This window comes from Myotis nattereri, assembly GCF_964212035.1.
Source record: "Myotis nattereri genome assembly, chromosome: 8".
NCBI classification, from domain to species: domain Eukaryota; kingdom Metazoa; phylum Chordata; class Mammalia; order Chiroptera; family Vespertilionidae; genus Myotis; species Myotis nattereri.
In genome coordinates this window covers 71,996,118-72,016,546 of record NC_138083.1, presented here as the reverse complement: position 1 = coordinate 72,016,546, position 20,429 = coordinate 71,996,118, and the positions used below count along the sequence as shown (strand labels likewise).

Here is a 20,429-nt window from a genome sequence, read left to right as displayed (position 1 = left end):
TGAGGAAGCTGAGGCCTGGGGAGATTACTATGCCCTAAAGAGGACCTGTTTCTTCTCTTTTCCCCACCTGCCCTCCTGATGGCTTTGTCATTACCACCTAGGTGAGTCTTAGTGATTTTATCTTAAAACTAGAGGCCTGTTGCACGAAGAGATTCATGCAATAGGCCTTCCTTTCCCCTGGCTGCTGGCACTGGTTTTCCTCCGGCACCCAGCACCCAGGCCTTCGCTCTGGCCGGGCTCCAGCTGGAGCCGGCCCTGGAGCCATGAGGCTTCTGCTGCTCCACCGGGCCCCGGGGCCTTCGCTGCTCCGGCCCCCGGGCTGTCAGGCTTCGCTCCACTGCTTGGAGCCTACCTATGCAAATTAACCGCCATGTTTGTTAGGCTAATTTGCATACTCTCCTGATTGGCTGGTTAGCATAGCAAAGGTATGGTCAATTGACATGTTTGTCTATTATTAGGTAAGATGGGGATGGAAATACCTTCTCCATAGACAGTGCAAGGGAGACTATGTGAAAAGTCTCGGGAAGCAAGATGTATGGATGGGGATTAATGCGCTTCATTTTCATGCTTGTTTAAAAACGGCAAATTTACCTATTTTCCACTTGGGCACAAATTGCTTTTCTTTTGCCTCTTGGAGTATTGCTGCAAATAGACTGTTGGCCACATACTGCTATCAATACTATCATTCGAGCGGAGCTGACTAAATCATTATAAAAGAGGTCATCAATAACTGAAAACCATGTCACAGAGCATACCATTCCAAACACAATCTAGGCATAAACAAGATTTGCAGGCTTTGCTCGATGGCACGCTGGCTTCAAATAACACCAAATAAAAACCATTAAAAAAACAAGTACAGCAGAAGAATCAGATGAATCTTTTACAATTAAGTAAAGTGAGCTCCGCTATAGACACAAACACACGCAATCAGACCGCCCTGGCTGGGTCTGGCTGGGAGGAGGGGCTCAGCTGGCTGCCCAGGTCACTGTGCAGGTCCCTGAATGACTGGACATGACTTTAGGGCAGGGCTAGGGTTCTGAGTCAGTGGGTGGCAGAGCTTTGAGCATCCCCAGGGGTCCCATGCGGCAGGTCCTCATGGTGCTTGGTGACTGTATGAATGGATGACCTCACTGGACCCTGACAGTGATGCTGGGAAAGAAGCAGGATGGGTGCTGTTAGCCCTGATACAAATGAGGAAACTGAGGCTCACAAGGACTCACTGGCCATGGACAGGGGGAGATGAAGGTTGGAAGAGTGGGGTCCTCTCAACTCTGGGTCCAGCTCCTCCAGCCTCCAAAGAGGGGTGTAAGTGGATATGAGAAACCACTTCAAGTGTCCAGAGCAGAAGGAATTAACGATAGAGAAGTGGTCACATGGATGATGGACAAGTTGAAAAGCCAAATAGAAGAGGGTGAAGTAACTCAGAGGTCAGTACGGTGTCTCCTTAGGCATGCCTCCTGAGGGACGGTGGGGCAGAGGGAGGAGGTGGAGGTCCTGGAGCTCCGGGGCTGAGGCACCTGTGGGGACTGCAGCTGCAGTGGCTTCTTTGGTGAAAGCTGGAGAAAAGCTGGAGCCTGTGGTTGGGACAGACGGGGAGAAATACTCCTCCCCTGGCCTCTTCCTTTTTCCCACCTCCCAATCTCCCACCGGTACCTGCCATTGGCCAAACCTATACAGAATCCAGCTGCCCAGAGACTGAGAAATGCAACCTGCAGAGTTAGCTCTCTGTGAGCAAAAAGTGAGCAGAAGCAGGCAAGAAATGGGTCCCAGGATGAACACACAGGCCCAGGGCTGGGCAGCATACCACGCCCTAGCCATTAATTCACTACCTAATTCATTAATTAAAAAACTATTCATTCAGCATCTGCCATGTGCCAGCAGGGTGCTAGGCACTGAGATATACTGGATGCCACTTTAAAAAAATAATATATTTTTATTGATTTTAGAGAGAAGAAGGGAGAGGGTGAGACAGATAGAACATTAATGATGAGAGAATCATTGATTGGCTGCCTCCTGCACGCCACACACTGGGGATTGTGCCCATAACCCAGGCATGTGCCCTTGACCAGGAATTGAACTGTGACCTCCTGGTTCTTTGGTTGATGCTCAACCACTGAGCCATGCTGGCCAAGCCTGGATGCTACTTTTTTACTCATCATGGGGAAGAGTTCCAGTGGAAGCCAGTAAAGGAGTAGATGGGAGGTCTAAGTCACCCCTTTGGGTGGCTGGGGGAGTGGGGTGTGAAGGAGTCTGAAGCTAACCTTTATGGAGCTAATGACAGGTACCGGAGACTTTACATCCATGACCTTAATCCATCATTTATTCCCCCAAATAACTGAATAGATTATTGTAATAATACCATTCTGATGTAGTGTTATTATTCTTTCCATTTTACAGATGCAGAAACTGAGGCTCAGAGAGATTAAGCAAGTTTCCCTTGTTACACAGTCTGTAAGTAGCAGAGCTGAGATTCTATCCCAGGCCTTTCTGACCCTGGACCCCGATTCCGTCCACACGATGTGTAGTCCCTGGACTTTTTGCATCTCCCAGGCCCCACTCCTGGAGTCTGTGCAAGTGGTTGGTCCCCAGCCCCTGCAGTATTCTAGCCCAGAGATGGGGAACTTCCTGCGGGACAACCCACCCAGCAGGGGTCACATAGGGCTCAGCATCGAACTCTGAGCTCGGGCTGTTAAGCTTTGTCACCAGAGGCTACAGAATCTGTAAGCCTTAAAAAAGTGAAAATGCATATTGTGTTTTCACTCATTGGTCTCACTAATGACTTATCGATTCAAAAATCTCCTTCACTTACTGAGTTATGCTCCAGGGGTCTACAGCACTGGGAACAGAGGTTCTGGTATAAAATGTTGAAAGGTAATTTTCTTTAATATATAATGGAACTTAAAGTCTGAAAGCCAAAACTATTAAAAACAAAAACAAAAGGAAACAAACGTACTTCGTTCAATATTATTAAAGATGAACGTTGCCTCTAACTGCCAGATGATGGTGTTTGCCAACCTTCATTCACTGAGCACCTACTATGTGCAGGCTTGTTGAGGGGATTCAGAAAGTGTTATGAAAGTGATGCTCAAGCATAAGGAGAATCAAGCATAAGGGGACAGACTGTACTTAGAAGTGAAACCTCAAGATCTAAAAATAGAGAATAGAGGGCTCTGTGGAGCAATATATGAATGAGGAATTAATTAAAAGTGAGTAAGACTGTCCAGTGGACAATGAGGAAGGTCTTGCCATCAGAGGGACCTGCAAGGGAGAAGGCAGAGCTCCTGAAAAAGCAGGCACACTGTGAGCTGAGGAGTTCCTGTCTTGTAAATGCAGAGTGTGAAGGGATTAGCAGTGGGAGAGGAGACGGAGGAGGTGGCAGGGCTAGATGACAGAGGGCTCGCCACGCCATACTTGGATGCAAGTAACCATTCCCTGGGGTCGGCAGGGCATCCGCGTACAGACTCTGTATTCTGAGACTGTGAAAGGCTGTTTTAGTATGAAATGACCAGGACTCATTCTTACGTGATCTAACTTGTGGCAAGTGGGAATGTGAGGTATGAGGATGAGGTCACATCTGGGTTCAAATCTTAGCTCCACCATTTAGTACGTCACCTGATCTCTCTTAGCCTTGGGATCCTTAGCAAAATGGGGCCAATACTATATAGTTCACAGAATGCTGGGAGGATTGAGGAGGAAATGCAGGCATGGAGAGTGAAAGGACATTAAGAGAGTGAAAAGACGAGCCACAGACTGAGAGAAAACACCTATAAAAGACATATCTGATCTAGGACTTGTATTCACAATATATAGAAATACTCTTAAAACTCAACAATAAGAAAACAAATAAATCAGTTTTTTTTTGAACATCTGAACAGACATCTCACCCAAAAAGATATGCAGGCGAAATGTTCACCATCATATCTCATTAGGGGATTGCAAATGAAACACTGAGATACTTTTACACACCGACTAGAATGGCCCAATCCAGAACGCCAACAGCACCAAATGCTGGAGAGGATGTGGAGCAACAGGAACTCCCATTCATTGCTGGTGGGAATGCAAAATGCTTACTGAGGAAGACAGTTTCCTCCCACACTAAACACACTCTTACATGACCCAACAATTGCTCTCTCTGGTATTTACACAAAGGAGCTGAAAGCTTATGTGCACACGAATGTTTACAGCAGCTTGATTCACAATTGCCAAAAGCAAGATGTCCTCTGACAGGTGAATGGATAGATTGTAGGATATCCACACAATGGAATAGTATTCAGTGATATCTAGAAAGGAGGCATCAAGCCATGAAAAGACATGGAGGAGCCTTAAATGCATATGGGCAAGTGAAAGACGCCAGTGTGAAAAGGTTTCACAGTGTGAAATTCTAACCCCATGGGATTCTGGGAAAGGCACAACTATGGAGACAGTAAAAAGAGCAGCGGTTGCCAGGGACTTGGAGGGAGGGAGGAACAGGTGGAGGGCAGTGAAACCATTTTGCATGATACTGTAATGGTTGACACACGTCTTCATACACCAGTACATACCAAAGAACTGTACAACACAAAGAGTGAACTCTACAAAGTATGGACTTTCGTTAGTAACAATGGATCAATATTGGTTCATCTATTGGAACAAATGTATCACACCAATTCAAGATGTTATAACAGGGAAACTGGATATGGGGGGTGGGGGAAGGAGGGAGGAGGCATACGGGGGCTCCCTGTGCATTCTGCTCAAATTTTCGGTAAATCTATAAGTGCTCTAAGAAGTGTTAGGACAGTGCTGGGCATACAGCAGGTGCTTAATAAATGGTGGTTGTTGGCTGGATGTGAGGCAGGTTGTGTGCTGATGGCAGACACTTAGCAACTTAGTGCTCCCATCTGCCCTTGGTCCCACATGTCTAGTCACCTTTGTGCAGAGGCGAAGAGCTGTGTGTACTCATCAAAGGGCAGAACCCGGCCGCAGGTCTGCGGAAAGGCATTGCAAGGAGGAGCAGTGTCCTCATGGTTTATTTATTCCTTCCAGGAGATGCTAATATTATTCTGTGTCCCCTTCCTCGTCCAACTTTATATAATTAGAAGGATAAAAAATTGTGTTTATCCACACGCGCATGGAGAGAGATGGGGCAGCGGGCGGTGGGAAGGAGTTTACACAAGGTAATTTACAAGCAGCCCAGGACATTCATTATGCTCTATCTGCACTTTGCAAGCTTGAAAAGCGGCTAAATTGGTCCTCCTTGTTTGATATTCCAGACAAGGACTGAGAAGAGTCATACAGAGGAGACCGAGCTCCTCCAGGTGAGGGGAGGCCGGGGCGTGGCTCCACCTGGCTCCGGTGAGGAGGGGATGGCAGGAACTGGCTGGTGGGGACGGGACAACCGCTGGCAGCTGGTGGAGGGGAGGCACAACTGCAAGGACTTGGAGATCCAAAGTTGCCCCCCCACCCCCCCCACACACACACTGCCTCCGGCTCCTCAAACACAAATCCAGAGGCACAGAAACATCATCCCTTGGGGATCGATCTATTCCTGGTAGTTTCAGGACAGAGACCCATGGTCTGTTGGCAAATGTTTAACAAACAGCTCTCTGACGAGAAAAAGGCCCTGAGCGGCAACGGCTACCGATTTCTGTGCTATAAATACTCCGGCCATGACTGATCACAAGCTACCAACGTGGCCTCCCCTAGCTCACGAAATTCCTGAAAATGTAACAATCTGTTCTTGCAAGCTGGCGAGACCTGGCTCCAGGACACCACAGACAGAGAAGAAAGCCTTACTACGCGCACATGCCTTGTCTGATCTGAAGGGGTGGGACCCCCTTCCCAGTGCAGCCTCATGCACTGCTCCCCACACACTACTCTGGTAACCAGCCTTCTTTCAGCTGCTCAAATGCCTGATGTCTGCGGACCTCAGGGCCTTTGCACAGGTAAAGGAACACCCCCAGCCCCATAAGGCTGGCGACATCTCATTCCTCAGCTCAATGTCCTTTGTGACCAGAAGGAAGTCTTCTGTGATCTCTCCTCCCAGACCCTGAGAGCTCCCGGTACTAATACTTTCCTTCCCAGCTCTCAAGCAGTTCTATTTCTGTGACTGACTAACCCGTGGCTCTCCCCAGGCTCTACTTAAGGAAGGGCACCCTACTTACTATAGTGTGGGCCACAGAGCAGGTGCTCAATTATTATCTGTCCAATAAACAAATTCATATTTGTGTCTGAAAGGCTGAGAATGAGAGAGGGACAGGCCCCTTGTTTCAGCCATTCTGAAACACCGCCTGCTGCCCCATCTCCCTCCTGAAGGACAAGGCCAAGGCACCTATCTGTTGATCTGAACAAAGTCAGTAACAATGGCAAAAGGTGATTTTAGGGACCCCACGCTCTTTCCTGTACACAGGCTGGCAGAGTGTGCCTGGATCCTGTGCTCGAACTCATCCTCTCCCCACAGCAAACCCCTCACACTGCCTGCAGACCCAGCCTGTCCTGTCCTAAAATTGGCAGCCGATTCTTGTGTCCAGTAGGAGAGAGGCAAGGGGTTGGGTGGCTCTGGAGGCAGACCCCAGGTCTGTCACACACTAACCATATCACCCGGGGCAAGTTATGCACCTTCCCTGAGCCTCAGTTTACCCAATTATAACATCAGAATCACATCTACCTTAGCAGAGGTACAAGAGGAGACGTATAAAAACACCTGGAGTGGTGTAAGGCATCAGTATAAGTGTATACATTCAGTTTTACTATTATTCTAGAACAGTGGTTTTCACAATAAGTCCCTGGATCAATAGTATCAACATCTGGAAACATGCTAGAAATGAAAATTCCTGAGTCGCAATCCAGACCCGCTGAACGAGAAACTACGAGGCAGGGCCCAGCCATCTGTGTGTTAACGAGTCCTGCAGGAGATTCTGGTCCCACTCGGGGTTGAATGCTCAGACCAATGTCCAATTATTTAGCACAGAGGTGCCCTGGCCATTCACTTCCATTTGTCCTGGGAAAGACCAACAGTTCTTACTGGAACTGGGCCGTGAGACCAGAACCTACCTGTGCGAGGTGTGAGGTCCAGGAATGTCTTTACCTCTGTGGAGTGAGATGTTCCAGGTACTACTCTAGAAGCCTATGGATGCTATGCCATTAGCTTCTCATTGTCACCCTGTGAGGTATATGTCATCACCCTGTTTTATGGATGAGAACCTCAGGCTCCTGGAAGTTTAACTCTGGTGAAGGCACAAGGGTGAAAGCTTTCTTGTAGAGTGTGGGGTCCCTAACCCTCCTGGAACCCCAAGACCCGCTCCTCCACACCTCTTCCAGGCCAGTTCTCACCCCAGCTCTGTCCCAGCCACTGCGTTCCCACACACGCCCAAGGACTGGGCTCAGTTTCCTCTTTTGCACAGTTCTATCTCTCAAAGCAAATAGCCTCTTCCCCCCTCAGCAAAGGTAGCCCAATGAGTCACTCTTTTCAAGTCACATCCCCTCAAACAGAGGGTCACTTCCAGGGCTGGGGCTGGGAGAGACTGTCCTTGGGTACCTGATGCTCTTTCTTCCTGTCTCCTGGGCACTGAGGAGGGTAGAGAAAAGGTGCAATTTGTCAGAGGAAAGAGATTTGGCTCATTACGATGAACAGTGGAGCCGAAAAATCATTTTCCAGAAGAACTGGAAATGTTAATGCGTCCTCTTGCACAAGTGGATGGGGGGGGGGGGCAGAGGATTCCGCCGAGGCTGCCCGGGGAACCTCATTGAAGCAAAAGGTCTGCACATTTAGTCTCGATTGAATTACCATCATCAAGAGAGGTGGCGTGGGAGGAGAGCGAAACAGGAACATTCGTGCACCTCCCTGGCCCAGCAATTCCATGGTGGCTGAGGCTGGGCAGCTCCCCCTGCAGGGCCCTCTGGGGCAGCAGCTAGACTGTTAGAGGGACAGGGCCCATCTGGTGAGCTTCTCATTTCCGCCTAAGCAGGCCAAGCCCTTACCCCACGAGGGAAACTTTCAAGAAAGAGGCTTTGTACTTGAATTCCTTCAGAAACAGAATCTGAGGCAAGGATGTGAGTGCACGGAGTTGATTTGGGAGGTGACCCCAGGAAACACCAGGAGATGGGAAGTGAGAGGGAGAAAGGAAGGAAGCCAATATGGGTGAGTCATCCAGCAGTGACCACTGTAGGCACCTGGGCGTGGTCCTTCCAGGAACACTGGGAGAGAGTGCAGAACACAACCCTCTGGGCATCAGACTCTGGAGAGGGAGCTGGGGAACTTATACACTCACCCCAAGTCATCGGTTGGGGACTGATCCTGGGGACACAATATCCTGGCAGTCCTGGCCGGCCCTGCAAGCGGGCGGAGAGGCGCCAGTGCAGAGCACCAGGGTCTGTCGAGCCCAGGCCAGCGCCACCCTCAGAGACCATAAAATAACAACAACAAACCAACAAAAGGGTTGGGAGCACTGAACGAAGCCTCCATCTTGTCACCCCAGCTCGATTCCGCAGAAACCAGCAGAGAAATCTGCTGGGATGAAAGGCTCTTGGGCCTGTTTGGATCCTGAGTTCCTCCCTGGGAAGTGAGGACAGCTTCTCTGAAGAGCTGGTCCCAGGCTGCCATCTGTTCTGAGGTCGAGCCTTAGTACGTTCTTCCCCTCCCCCAAAGCATGATGTGCCTCGATGCAGAGGGACCCTGGGCAGGCAGCATGAGGCGTCCAGGCAGCCCATGTCCAGAGCCCTGGTCGTGGCTGCCCTACAGACGCCCTGTGTGACCCTGCTGACCTCTGGACAATTGCTCCTTGCCTGTGAACTCAAAGGGCTGAGACTAAGTCTCGTCTAGGATTACAGTCTGCACAGCAGATTCAATATTCATTCACCTTGGCATTGAGAGATGAGACACTGAGTGTCAGAGAGAGGAAGTGCCCGTGTGGAAGGTCATGAATGAGGTAAAGGGTGGAATTGAGACCAGCTTCCAGTCTGCCTGACCCACATCCAATACTCAAGTCCAGCTGAGCCCAGGGGATTGTGTTGACTTAGGAGAAAATAAGCCTAGAAAACGTACTGGCACCTGGTTCTCTAGTCCGGGAGGCTGTGGACAAGGTCGGAGGTTCTCAAACATGAACGGGCATCCGTGTCACCTGGAGAGCTTTGAGAAACACAGCTGGCTGGGCCTCCCCCCAGGATTTGATTCAGGAGGTCTGGGTGGGGCCCAAGAACGAGCATTTCCAGGTGACGCCGGTGCTGCTGCTCTGGGGCCCACACAGTGGGAGGCACTGGATGCGGTCTGCTGATTCCTTGTCCTCTGGCTCCTGGTGGGGTTTAGCCAATGGAAAGCACAGGCAGCAGGTGGGACAAAGAGAAAGGTGTGCATCAAGGTACTTCCTCCTTCTGCTCCCTTGGTGGGTCCCCATGCACACGATCGAGTCATGCTTCTCTGGGCCCTGGTCGCCTCTCCTTGCTGAGTCCTCTGGCCTGCGTGTAGTATTGGCCCCAGGGTGCTTCACTGTATCCGCATCTCCCTGAACCTAGCGCGCACTGTTGTAAAAACTCATGTCATTAAGTCTCCCTAAACCCCCTTATTTGAGGGTCCCATCTGTTTCCTGTTGGGACCCTGCCTGATTCCGGAAGGGAAGCCTAATTTTGTAAAATCTGCAACCCCCCAAGATCACTTCCTCTCCCGGGTGTAATTTCCTGTTCTAGAACTGCCCCATGGGGAATGCTCTGGTGTTCTTGAAATTTCCTCTTGTTCACAGTCCCCGCCGCCCAGAGCTACTTGAAAGCAAAGAGCCCTCTGTTCCGTTTTCCCCATTCATTTCCTTCCCTTTCACTTCCTTTTCATTCCCAGGCCCTGGAAACCCCACGGTCTCCATTACTAACTTCTAAACAGAATCCTGTGGAAGAAAGGGCTTATTTGGCCAAGGTTTCTCTTTCATTGCTTCATTTGCAGGCGGTGCCCTGTCCCCTTCTCTTTCCTGCTAATCTTTCCTTTCTCCCGGCCTGTTCCTTGTCCTCCACTCCAGCCGTCTGGCTTCCTTAAGATGCTAATCACTCCTGGTTTTCCTCTTGTGCCAGGGATAGTTCTAATTATCAAGCCTGGGCAGACTTCGCCTTCGGGATGGACACCTCCAAGGGCAGGAAGACTTTCTGTCCCTCAGGCTGTTTCTCTTTACCGTTCACATGGCAACTCCAGGACTTCTCTTTTCTTCCTAGGTTCCCTGTAGGTCTTGCACAGCTTTAGAACCCACTGGTTACCTTGGCACTGTCCCTGCTTCAGCCCTGATTTGTTGCAGAATCATGGACCCTTAAACTAGAAAGGAGACTCGGGTTTATTTAAGCCCAGCCAGGTGGTGTCATGAGGTGTATGAATTCCCTCTGCCTCAGTCTGGGTTTCCCCAGAAGTAGATGTAAGATGAGGATTACAGTGCTAGGAGTTGACATAGGAGGAGAGGGGTCACCCCGGGAAAGGGGGCAGGGAGACAGGTAAGAGAAGGCCACCCAGAGAGAGTGCGTTTTCAAGGCCATTCCTTCCGTGGGCAACTGCAGCCACCTCCCCGGGGATTTAGGAAAAGGTGTGAAATACACACCCAGGTGAGGAGCTGGGCTATTTCCTGGTCCAGGGGGAACCTGCCTTGTGCGTGGACAGAGCATCCTGACCAGCTTTGGAGAAAGTCCCAGGCAAAGAGACGCAGACATGAGGGCAGGATGAGGGGGAAGCAAGGGAGGCGCTTGCTCTCAGGGTTGTGCAGGTGCAGGGTCAAGGGCTGAGAGGGAGGAACCTCCTTGAATGTTGCAGACTGAGTGTCTCACCCACCTTACCCTCATCCTGGCCCTGGATGCTGGTACAGCCAGCTGGCATCGCTGCACAGGGAGGTAGTGAGGCCGTGGGGTGTGGGTGGGGCTCAGCACCTTCTGCACCCCAGTGGCAGAAGTCTAACCCCTTCGTTGTTCTCCCTGCTGCCTGGGATCCAGCCCCTGTTCTGCTCATTTAGGTTCACTGCCCTCTTCATCACTAAGAGACATTACTTGGACGTCTCTCCAAGTATCATCTTGATCCTGCCTTACTTCATCCATCTTTTTGAGTGTTCTCTATTTTATTTGGGAAGCCAGAGGGAGAGACCCACGGTTTAAGGCCTGTGGGGTCTTGCGGAGAATCTGTGTTTCCCAACATTCATTCCTATTTACTGAGCACAAACTATATGTCAGTTTTGGGGACACAGAAGCACAAGACAGTTGTGGTTCTGCTGTCACAGAGCATCTACTTTTGTGAGGGAGTCAGGCAGTCAACGGAGAGTCATGCAAATGCCTCCAACACCACAGTGATGAGGAGAGTTAAGGAAAAGTGCTCTAGGAGTGAATAATGGGGTTGTGTGCATATTCAGAAGATCTGAAGGATTCCCTGAGGAAGTGGCGACCTAGCTAAGGTCTAAAGAAAAAGTAGAATTAGTAGAAGAGAGGAGGAAAAGGCACTTTGATAGAGAGAACAAATGTGCAAGGCCCTATGGCATAGATGATCCTGGAAAGCTCCAGGGGCTGAAGGAAGGCCAGTGTAGCTTGTAGAGACCATTATGAAGAGGACACCGTGGGAAACGAGACCTGAGAGGCGGCTAAGAGACTCTGGACAAGGCGTGTTCATGAGCAAAGGGCAAAGTTTTCAGTAGGAAGATGACATGATCCAATTCAGGTCCCTCTGGCTTCTGTCAGGATCAGATAGGTAGACAGTTGGGGACAAAAATGGATATGGAGCAACCAAGAAGGAGGCAGGGCAGAGACCAGGGGAGAGCCAGTGATGGCGTGGGCAAAGGCGCTGAGAGCAGAGGGTGAGCAGTGGGGTCTGGAGAGATACATAGCTTTGCGTGGCCCCTCATCCTTGGCCCCCACAGGCTTTGGCCCTGATACCTGACCTAGCCTGGGTATCCCTGTCTCTCAGGAAGGCAGGGTCTCTTGTCTGTGCACTAGTCATCTATTTTTTCTTATCTGCACAACACCTCTGGGAGGAAAACATCCTTGTACCCATTTTACAGACAGAAGATTAAAGCTTAGAATGATCACATAATGTCTCACAGCCTATAATTTAGTGAGCATATCTGGACTCACAATCTAATAGGGGCAACAGACATGTGACCAGGTATTTTAGGGCTCAGTCCTCAAGCAGAGGATGGTTGGAGTGAGCAGCCACGTGTGCCCCAAATGGGAGCCCCCTGGGAGCAGAGGCCCAGGGTCCCACAGGGACTGGCACATAGGATGCCCACAAATCATAGGTCTCAACACACATTTCCTGATTGTTTGAATATCTCTTTCCAATGCTTCGCTTGCAAGAAATCTTGCTGTCTGCATTACTATCATCCAACAGACAAATTACAAATGTTTTTGATTAGTTCTGCCATTCATAGCCCATTCCTAAATCTGCACAGGAAACAGCTAAGCTGAAACTTCTGCCTCCTTCTTCCTCGACAAGCTGCCTGTATCTTACGCTTTTCTCTCTCCAAGCTTTTACTTAGGCAATGTCTAGACAGTTAACAAAACACTGAGTTGTGCTAGAAATAATCTGTTCTTCATGATCTTTTTTTTCTTTTTCTTTTTGGATGAGCTGGGTTACCCTGAGAGCTGGGACTAAGGAATGCTATGCACCTTGGTGAGATGTCAAAGGTCCAGGTGAGCTACACCGTGGCAGGCAAAGGCTGCTGCAGACTTCTGTTCTAATGAGATATGTACTCAGCACTTTGCACGAGGTAACTTTGTCCTCTCTGTACCTGTTGTGTGGAAGGCTGCACACACCAATCTTTGACAGTGACCATACTTGTGTGTGACCTGATATTTAGTTATATGGAAGCCTATCTCTCTCCCTCTTCTCTAGGAACTCCACCATGTACCGTCACACACAAGCATTGTTACTGACTTTGTTCAGGCCTCACCATCCCTTGCTGGGCCCAGTGCAGTCGCTTCTTGACTGGTTCCTCTGTTTCCTGCCTCTCCCAATCTAATCTACCCTCCCAATCATCTACCCGATAGATCTTTCCAAAATGGACATCTGATCATGCCTCCCTCCCCAACTGGCTTATTCCATGAGCCACATGGGTAGTCAGTGAATTCTGGTTAAAATGTGGTGGGATGATACATCCACCACACTGCTTATCCATCCACACTGCTTATCCGTGACTCTGAGAAAGTGAACTCCAAGCTATGAGGAGGAGGATGTTGGGCACTAAGGCCAAGGGTTCTATGTAGCTTCTTTCAACGACCCTATCTCTGTTATTATCGTCACTTTAAAGGTGAGGAAGTGAAGCTCGGAGCGGCCAGGAAACCTGCTCCGGGTCCCAGAGCCAGGACAGAAGCCAGGCAGTTTTTTTCTGCAGAGGCTCCAACCGCTCTGCACCACATCCCGTCAGGGCTGCCTGGAGCTCATTGCCAAGCAAAGCAATGTCCTTCCATGCCTCCCTGAGCTCCATGTAAAACATGCCTGCCCCCTGCAGGCTCAGTGACAACAAATGCCTGTGCCAATGCAGCCCTGAGCAGCAGGCACTCACCTTAGAGCCTCTGCCCCACTGGCGGTGGGGTCTGGCAGAAGTCATGATGCCCTAAGCTCAGAGCTTCTGGCTCCTTCCGGGCATCAAGCCTTGCTTGGGACTCTGCCTTCTGAGAGGAGCACTATTCTCTTACCTGGGTGTCCTCAGCCCCTCCCTCACGGCCTGGATCTTGCTCGTACCCTGAGTGACTTATAAGGTGGTACTCTGCACTAGAAGAACTGCTGGGAACAGGAACGATTCCTTTGCCTGGGCTTCCTTCCCAACCTGAGCAATTCTTGAGCAATGGGCAATGCCAGGCCAGACGCAGCTTCCAGAGGCTTCCTGGATCTACTCTGCTTGGACCCAGCTTCCCACCTGCCTCCTGGGCCTGAGGTCAGTCATGCTCTGTCACCCAGGCTGAAATACAGCTCCCAGCTTGGCATGTTGACCCAAAGCTGGAAACACCAAGGATAACTTGACAACAAACTCTAGGTAAATAATAGTAATGGTTTGGTTTCCAAAGCCTGGGACCTCCCAGAAGGGCACTTACAGGATATGATGTTTCCATATCGGTTCTTATTGCGATTTTCATCCTCCTTGGCTGTGTCCCATGAAGCAGTCTGCCCCTCTGGTAAGGCCTACAAAGGAAGGACAGAGTGGTTAGGATGGCCATGATAGAAGCACTATGCAGGTGAAGAAGAACCAGTGGGGAAACAGTACCCGCTGTAGTGGCTCACTCAGCATAAAGGGCTGTGTGGTGGTGGATGGGGCCTGGGGAGAACATAGACTGGGCCTCTCCATGGCCTTATTTCCTCCTTCATTGGCTCAGATGCTACTGAGGTCTTCTGTGTGCTATGAGCCCAAATCTGGTCCAGCAGGGGAGTCATTCATTCATTCATTCATTCGACAGATTTTTATTGTGTCCCTAATATGTGTTTGGCACTGTTCTACGTACTTGGGACACAGAGAAATAAACTAAGTGCTCCTTGAGCTTCCAGTCCTGGGAGGTGTAGCAAATGAACCAGAAAACATGTAAGTTTAGATGGTGGAAAATGTTATGAAGAAAATGAAGCTTGGAGAAGGGGTAGTATAGAGGATGAGGATTGTTTCAGATTACACAGTCTGGGAGGGCTTTTCTGAGAAGGTAACAGCTAAGCTATGATGTGAAAAGCCACTCATGCCAAGAAATGTAGGAAGCACTTTCTAGGCAGAGGGAACAGTAGATGCAAAGGTGATAACCAAGGACCAAGGATGAGGCAGGGAGAGCAGTGACAGGAGCACCGGAGAGGATGGAAGAGTTAGGATTAGAGGGGGCACTGCAGTCACTGGTAACCAGCTGGGTGTTACTCTAAGTGTAATGGGAAACCATCAGAGGGTTTTGAGCAGGGGAGTTACCGGATATGATTTATGTTTTACAAAGTACATTCTGGCTCACATATGAAATACACGCTCAGGGAGATCAATTAAGAAGTTGTTGCAATAGACCAGGTAAGAGATGATGGTACCTTGGGCCCTTGTACCAGGATGGCGGCAGTGGATGCAGTGAGAACTGAATATTTTCAGTTGAAGTTTGTAGGTTTGGGTTCAGGAGCAGACTCACTGCTTTTGCAAGAAACGAGGATCTGAATATGAGACTCTATTTGGGAGGCAGTCCTAAGAAGCATGGTTGTAAGAGTCCGGGAAGTAAGCCAATCAAGGGAAGAAAGTTCAACACAGGGTACATCAATGAACAGGTTACCACTGTGTGCCTGAGGCTTAATGCCATGGGCCCATTTCATTCTCCTACCAGAGGGAGAAGGGAGTTGGGCTGTTTATCCACCAATTTCCATCTATCATTGTTGAGGTTGACTCTTAGGAACTCCCTTAACGCTCTGCTGTGCTCTGTAGACAGGGTGTGCACATTCTTTTGTGCTGAGGAAGTCCTCAGGCAAAAAGTCACAGGTGTTTCCAGGAGGCAGGCACTGGGGACACTGTGTGGAGGGGATATGGGCAGGTCACCAACATATCCACTGAGGACGTGGACTGTGAAGCTGAGGCCCAGGCTGTTGGCTCGGAGAACTGAGTGGAGAGCCATGACAGTCACCGAGATGGAGAAGAAACAGCTAGGGAGAGACAGGATTGGGAGGCAAGAGATAAGTGTGTTTTGGGTACATACAGGGCTTAGAACAGTGTTTAGCCCTTGCTGAATACTATGTGCTTCTTAACATGTTCAAAACAATAAAAACAACAGTAGCAGCGACGGCCACGTTTGAGATGACTATTCGACATCCAAGCGAAGATGTGGAGCAGGAAGTTGGACAAAGAGGGGGAGGAAAGAGATGGGAGTTGTCAGTTTAAGAGGAGAAAGACAAGTAAACGACCAAATGGAATGACTGAACAGAGTTATGAGCCAAGTGTTATGGAAACACAGGGAGGGTATAGTTCAATGATGGCGAACCTATGACATGCGTGTCAGAGGTGACACACAAACTCATTTTTTTTGGTTGATTTTTTTTGTTAAATGGCATTTAAATATATAAAATAAATATCAAAATATAAGTCTTTGTTTTACTATGGTTGCAAATATCAAAAAATTTCTATATGTGACACAGCACCAGAGTTAAGTTAGGGTTTTTCAAAATGCTGACACGCCGAGCTCAAAAGGTTCGCCATCACTGGTATAGTTAATTATCTCAAATAGAAGGAAGCTGGGCATTTAAGGGAGCAGGGACAGCTTTAGCGAAGCTACAGAAGCATGAAGGTTGGGCAACACTTGGACTAGTGTTCCCACCCCTGCTTGTGGCCCTTGCGCTGCTTCTGGGATGGAATTTGCAGTATCTTCAGTCTACACAGGTCCTTGTTAGTAATGCAGGGGAAAGGAGCACCCACGCACCTCAATACACCAGCCTTGCCTTTGCCTATCTATTCCTTGCTAGGTCCATCCCGAGCAAGGAGGAATCTGTATCCTGCTTGGTCAGAAATTCAGCCATTCAGCGGGCCATGTTGGACAGATAGGCAGGACCACTGACTATAAGAAGCCCAGCCCATGCATGATGCCCCCTTTCTTGCTTCTAGTCTCCCACGTGTTAAGCCAGCTTGGCTGGGTCATTTTTAGAGCGGAGGTTGGCAAATTTTTTCTATAACGGGCCAGATAGTACACGGCTTGGGTTCTGTTGTAATTACTCCTACTCAGCTCCACTGTCGTAGAGTGAAAGCACTTGCAGACAGAGTGCAAACAAATGGGCATGGCTTCATTCCAATAAAACTATATTCACAAACACAGGTGTTGGATTTAGCCTATGGCTGTCATTTGCTGACTTTTGTGCTAGAACAGCGGTTCTCAACCTGTGGGTCGCGACCCTTTTGGGGGTCGAACAACCCTTTCACAGGGGTCGCCTAAGACCATCGGAAAAACACATATATAATTACATATTGTTTTTGTGATTAATCACTATGCTTTACTTATGTTCACTTTGTAACAATGAAATTGGGGGTCACCACAACATGAGGAACTGTATTAAAGGGTTGCAGCATTAGGAAGGTTGAGAATCACTGTTCTAGAAGGATGGCCATGGTCGTCAACTACGCAGCAGTTGGGTAGGTAGAATTGATGCCCATTCCAGATGGAATGGAGATGAGGTGGGAGGTCCCTGCCTGGGCTTCCTGAGCTAAGTCATGTTCTCCAATTTCGCTTGCCCAGGGTTTTAGGTTGGGGTAATGGAGTGCCTTCCCAGCTATCAGGGGATCACAACTTCGTTGTGTGTCTGAAACCGTTAGACAGACATCCTGGGGGAGAACCAAAATAGCAGTGTGGCTCTGGGCACCAATCTCTGCCTTAAATCCGAGTATGAGAAAAGTGCCATGGAGACAGTGACATGCTTATTTTACTGATGGAGGGCTTGCCTCCCCTGCCCTCTTCCTCTCCCTCATCCTCTTTTTGCTCCTCACTCGAGGTGACCACCACCCTGCATCCCTCTTGCCATCAGCACAGGCCATCTCTAGACTGCAAATGGCTCTTGCTTTTGCATGGAACTCTTAGAACTCAGATTCCAGGCCTTGGTCTCACCCTCCCACCGTAGCCTGGTGGCAACATCTGTTTCGGGGAACTTGCCAGGTCAACTTAGTATTCCTGGCTCTCCGCACGGGTGTGGCAGGCTGATCTCAGTGGCAGCACTGAACTTCTCAATGTTTCAGCTTATATTCTGGTGGTGATTTCCTATCTGAAACCCTCTGTGACAAAAGCCAACTGTATACCCAAGGATACCCACCAAAGTGGCATGAAGACAAGAAGCGGGCACTCCGAATGTTTACACACTAATTTTCTGGGGAAAGTATCTGTTGGGTACCTGCTATGTACCAGGGTTCGGGTTACAGTTCACGTAAGGTTTTGTTATGGCTACACAGTAACATAATCTGGGGGAGCTTTAAAACTCCCAAAGCCATGGCCCTAGCCCAGACCAATGAAATCAGACTCTGGGGATGAGACGCGAGCATTGGTTATGTTTAAAGCTCATGGGTGAGTCTAATGTGCAGCCATGATTCTTGCAAAAAGTGAATTTACCTGGAGAAATACTTTCCCATGGATCTCCTCACTGGTTTCTCTTGCTTTGGATCTGTCCCCTCCAATCCACTCTCCACTGTAATCAGAGAGATCTTTCTAAAATGTGAATAGGACCCAGTTACTCCCCATGCCATGGTCTTCAGGATAAGTTCTAAAGTCTTTAATATAAGGTCCTTAATGACTTCACCCTGCATCGCCTCTGCAGCCTCAGTGCTTGCCCTTATATTAATATTCCAATGATAAGGAACAAAATACAACACTGTAGACAATTTCAGGTGTTTCAAACTTCTGAGACTGACTTTACACATGCTGTTCCCTCTGCCTGGAATTCTCTTCCACCTGAGTCTACCTGGGAAACTTGTACATATCCTTCAAAACCCAGTTCAAGCATCTTCTCCTTTTGGAAACCTTCCCCCGTTCACCCTCCCACCACCCCACTGCATCCTCAACAACTTAGGCACTTTTTGTATTATTACAGGGACTCTTCTACATCTAATAATTTGAGTGTATTGTCTCCCAACTTGGTGATGGATTACTCCAGGGAAAGAATAGCATCTGTAACTCCAGAACCCAAGGCTGGCTCTGTACTCCATATGTGCTTGAATCACCCCTTTTGAATAAATTAATGAATGGGTAGATGGATGGAACAATGAGTGGGTAAGGTGGCTCCTGTGCATGCAGAAGGCAGAGATCCTGGAATCTCAGAGGGGCAAATGACTGGAAATCATCTGGTTGTGTTTCTATCCACAATTGCCTTCTAGGCAGCTGATAAGCTGATCTATAGCATCTGCTACTTGGATACCCTTAGCAATGTGCAACTCACTACCCAATAAAGCTTCCTGTCTCACTTTTGGATGGACCCACTGGACAGTGTTTTGTTTATTCTGACCTTTGCCCTGCTCCCTGGGTACTCCCCTCCCGAATAAGCAAGTACCCTCTGTACCGTGACACTGCAGGGATTTGATAAATGTCCCTGTCCACCCCTGGAGTCCTTGAATGATACGCAGTTGGATGTCTTCTCAGCATCCGACCATGCTTTTCAGGATGCACCCAGCATGCAGATCGCTTTTGAAAAATCTCAAACTAAACACCTGTGATAAAGGGCGCTTCTCTGTGGGAAACCATGCAGGACCCTGCCACAGCCCTGAGGGCCTCGGCCTCGCCCTGGCAGGGCTGAAGAATAATGTGGAGCTTGGGGGCCAGGAGGATGGTGACAAAGGCAGAAGAGGCAAGGCCGAAGGGAGCCGCCCACCCAGGAGTGAGCTGTAAGGATCCCCTAATTGGCATACTTTGATCACACATCCATTTCCCTTTTTAGGGAGCTGCAATCTAATAGGGGATAATCTCTTGAAAGAAAAAAAAATACGAGGGGGTAAAAGTATGAGAGAGAGACTCATCTCCATCTTCAAAGCAAGCCAGCGAGGGCATTATTTTTACATCAGCGGCTGGTTACAGTAGATTGACCAGGGAATTGTGGCAGTCATTAGGAGCTAATCACATTCTTTTGAAACCAAAATTGCCATCTCATTATCTCCATCCATTATCAGCCTCTGCTTTCCTTTTCCCGCTCTCTTCTCCTTAGAGGACTGAGCTCTATTTTCACACTCTTGTCTGTGAAAATGTTTCCTACTCAACAGCGCTGCTTCTCTAAGATGATCTCTCTCTCTCTCTCTCTCTCTCTCTCTCTCTCTCTCTCTCTCTCTCTCTCTCTCTTAGACCTAAAAGATGCATGTAGGGATGTCTTATTCACAGAATCCTCGAAAGTCAGATCTGTAAGGATCTGATGAAAAAAATTATTACCTCATTTTACAGATCAATAAAGTGATGTCCAGACAGGAAATGACTCGCTGAGTAATATGCACTGAATGGGTCTGCTCTCCTCCCTCCCTCCCTTCCTTCCACAGTGACCATCCGGGTTCTGGGCACCGTGCCGGGTCCTAGAAATAACAGCAATGGACATGGCAGGCGACTTCATGAATTTTATGTTTTAGTTGTGGGAAGGTGCAGACGATAAACAAATGCACAAGGCAATGGTTTCTAGTAAGTGCTGTGAAGACAATTAACAGGGTGCTGGGACAGATTGTGATTTGGGACAATGGGCTACTTTAGATGGCGTCAAGAGGGCAGGACTGTTTGAGAGAAGACATATGAGAAGGAGAAGAGCAGCCCCTGGCTCCTGGGGGCTGACACAGCACTCACAGCTGGACCCTGGTGCCCTCCGGTTGAACACAGACAATTTCACAGGATGCCAGCATCAGACAAGGCTACTCCGAGATCAAGATGGAGCAGATCCAAACCTGGCCACTCTGCAGTCATATACAAACACAGACAAAAATATGAACATTGCCCAAGCCAAAAATAAATGACCAAACATCTACTCTGGCTGATATGAGTGACTGCTTTTTCTTTGATATTTACAGCTATAGCCT

At 48.9% G+C, this 20,429-nt stretch overlaps 1 protein-coding gene across 9 annotated transcripts in view; it reads right to left on the bottom strand.

Moving 5' to 3' along the window:
* PTPRT (protein tyrosine phosphatase receptor type T) overlaps positions 1–20,429 on the bottom strand; it is a 943,168-nt gene that overhangs the window by 46,516 nt on the left and 876,223 nt on the right. For all 9 annotated transcript variants that reach the window (XM_081096943.1, XM_081096945.1, XM_081096948.1 and 6 more), the window contains one exon: positions 14,011–14,098. In XM_081096943.1, coding sequence (XP_080953069.1) covers positions 14,011–14,098 — 88 coding nt within the window. The remainder of the gene's footprint in view (positions 1–14,010; positions 14,099–20,429) is intronic.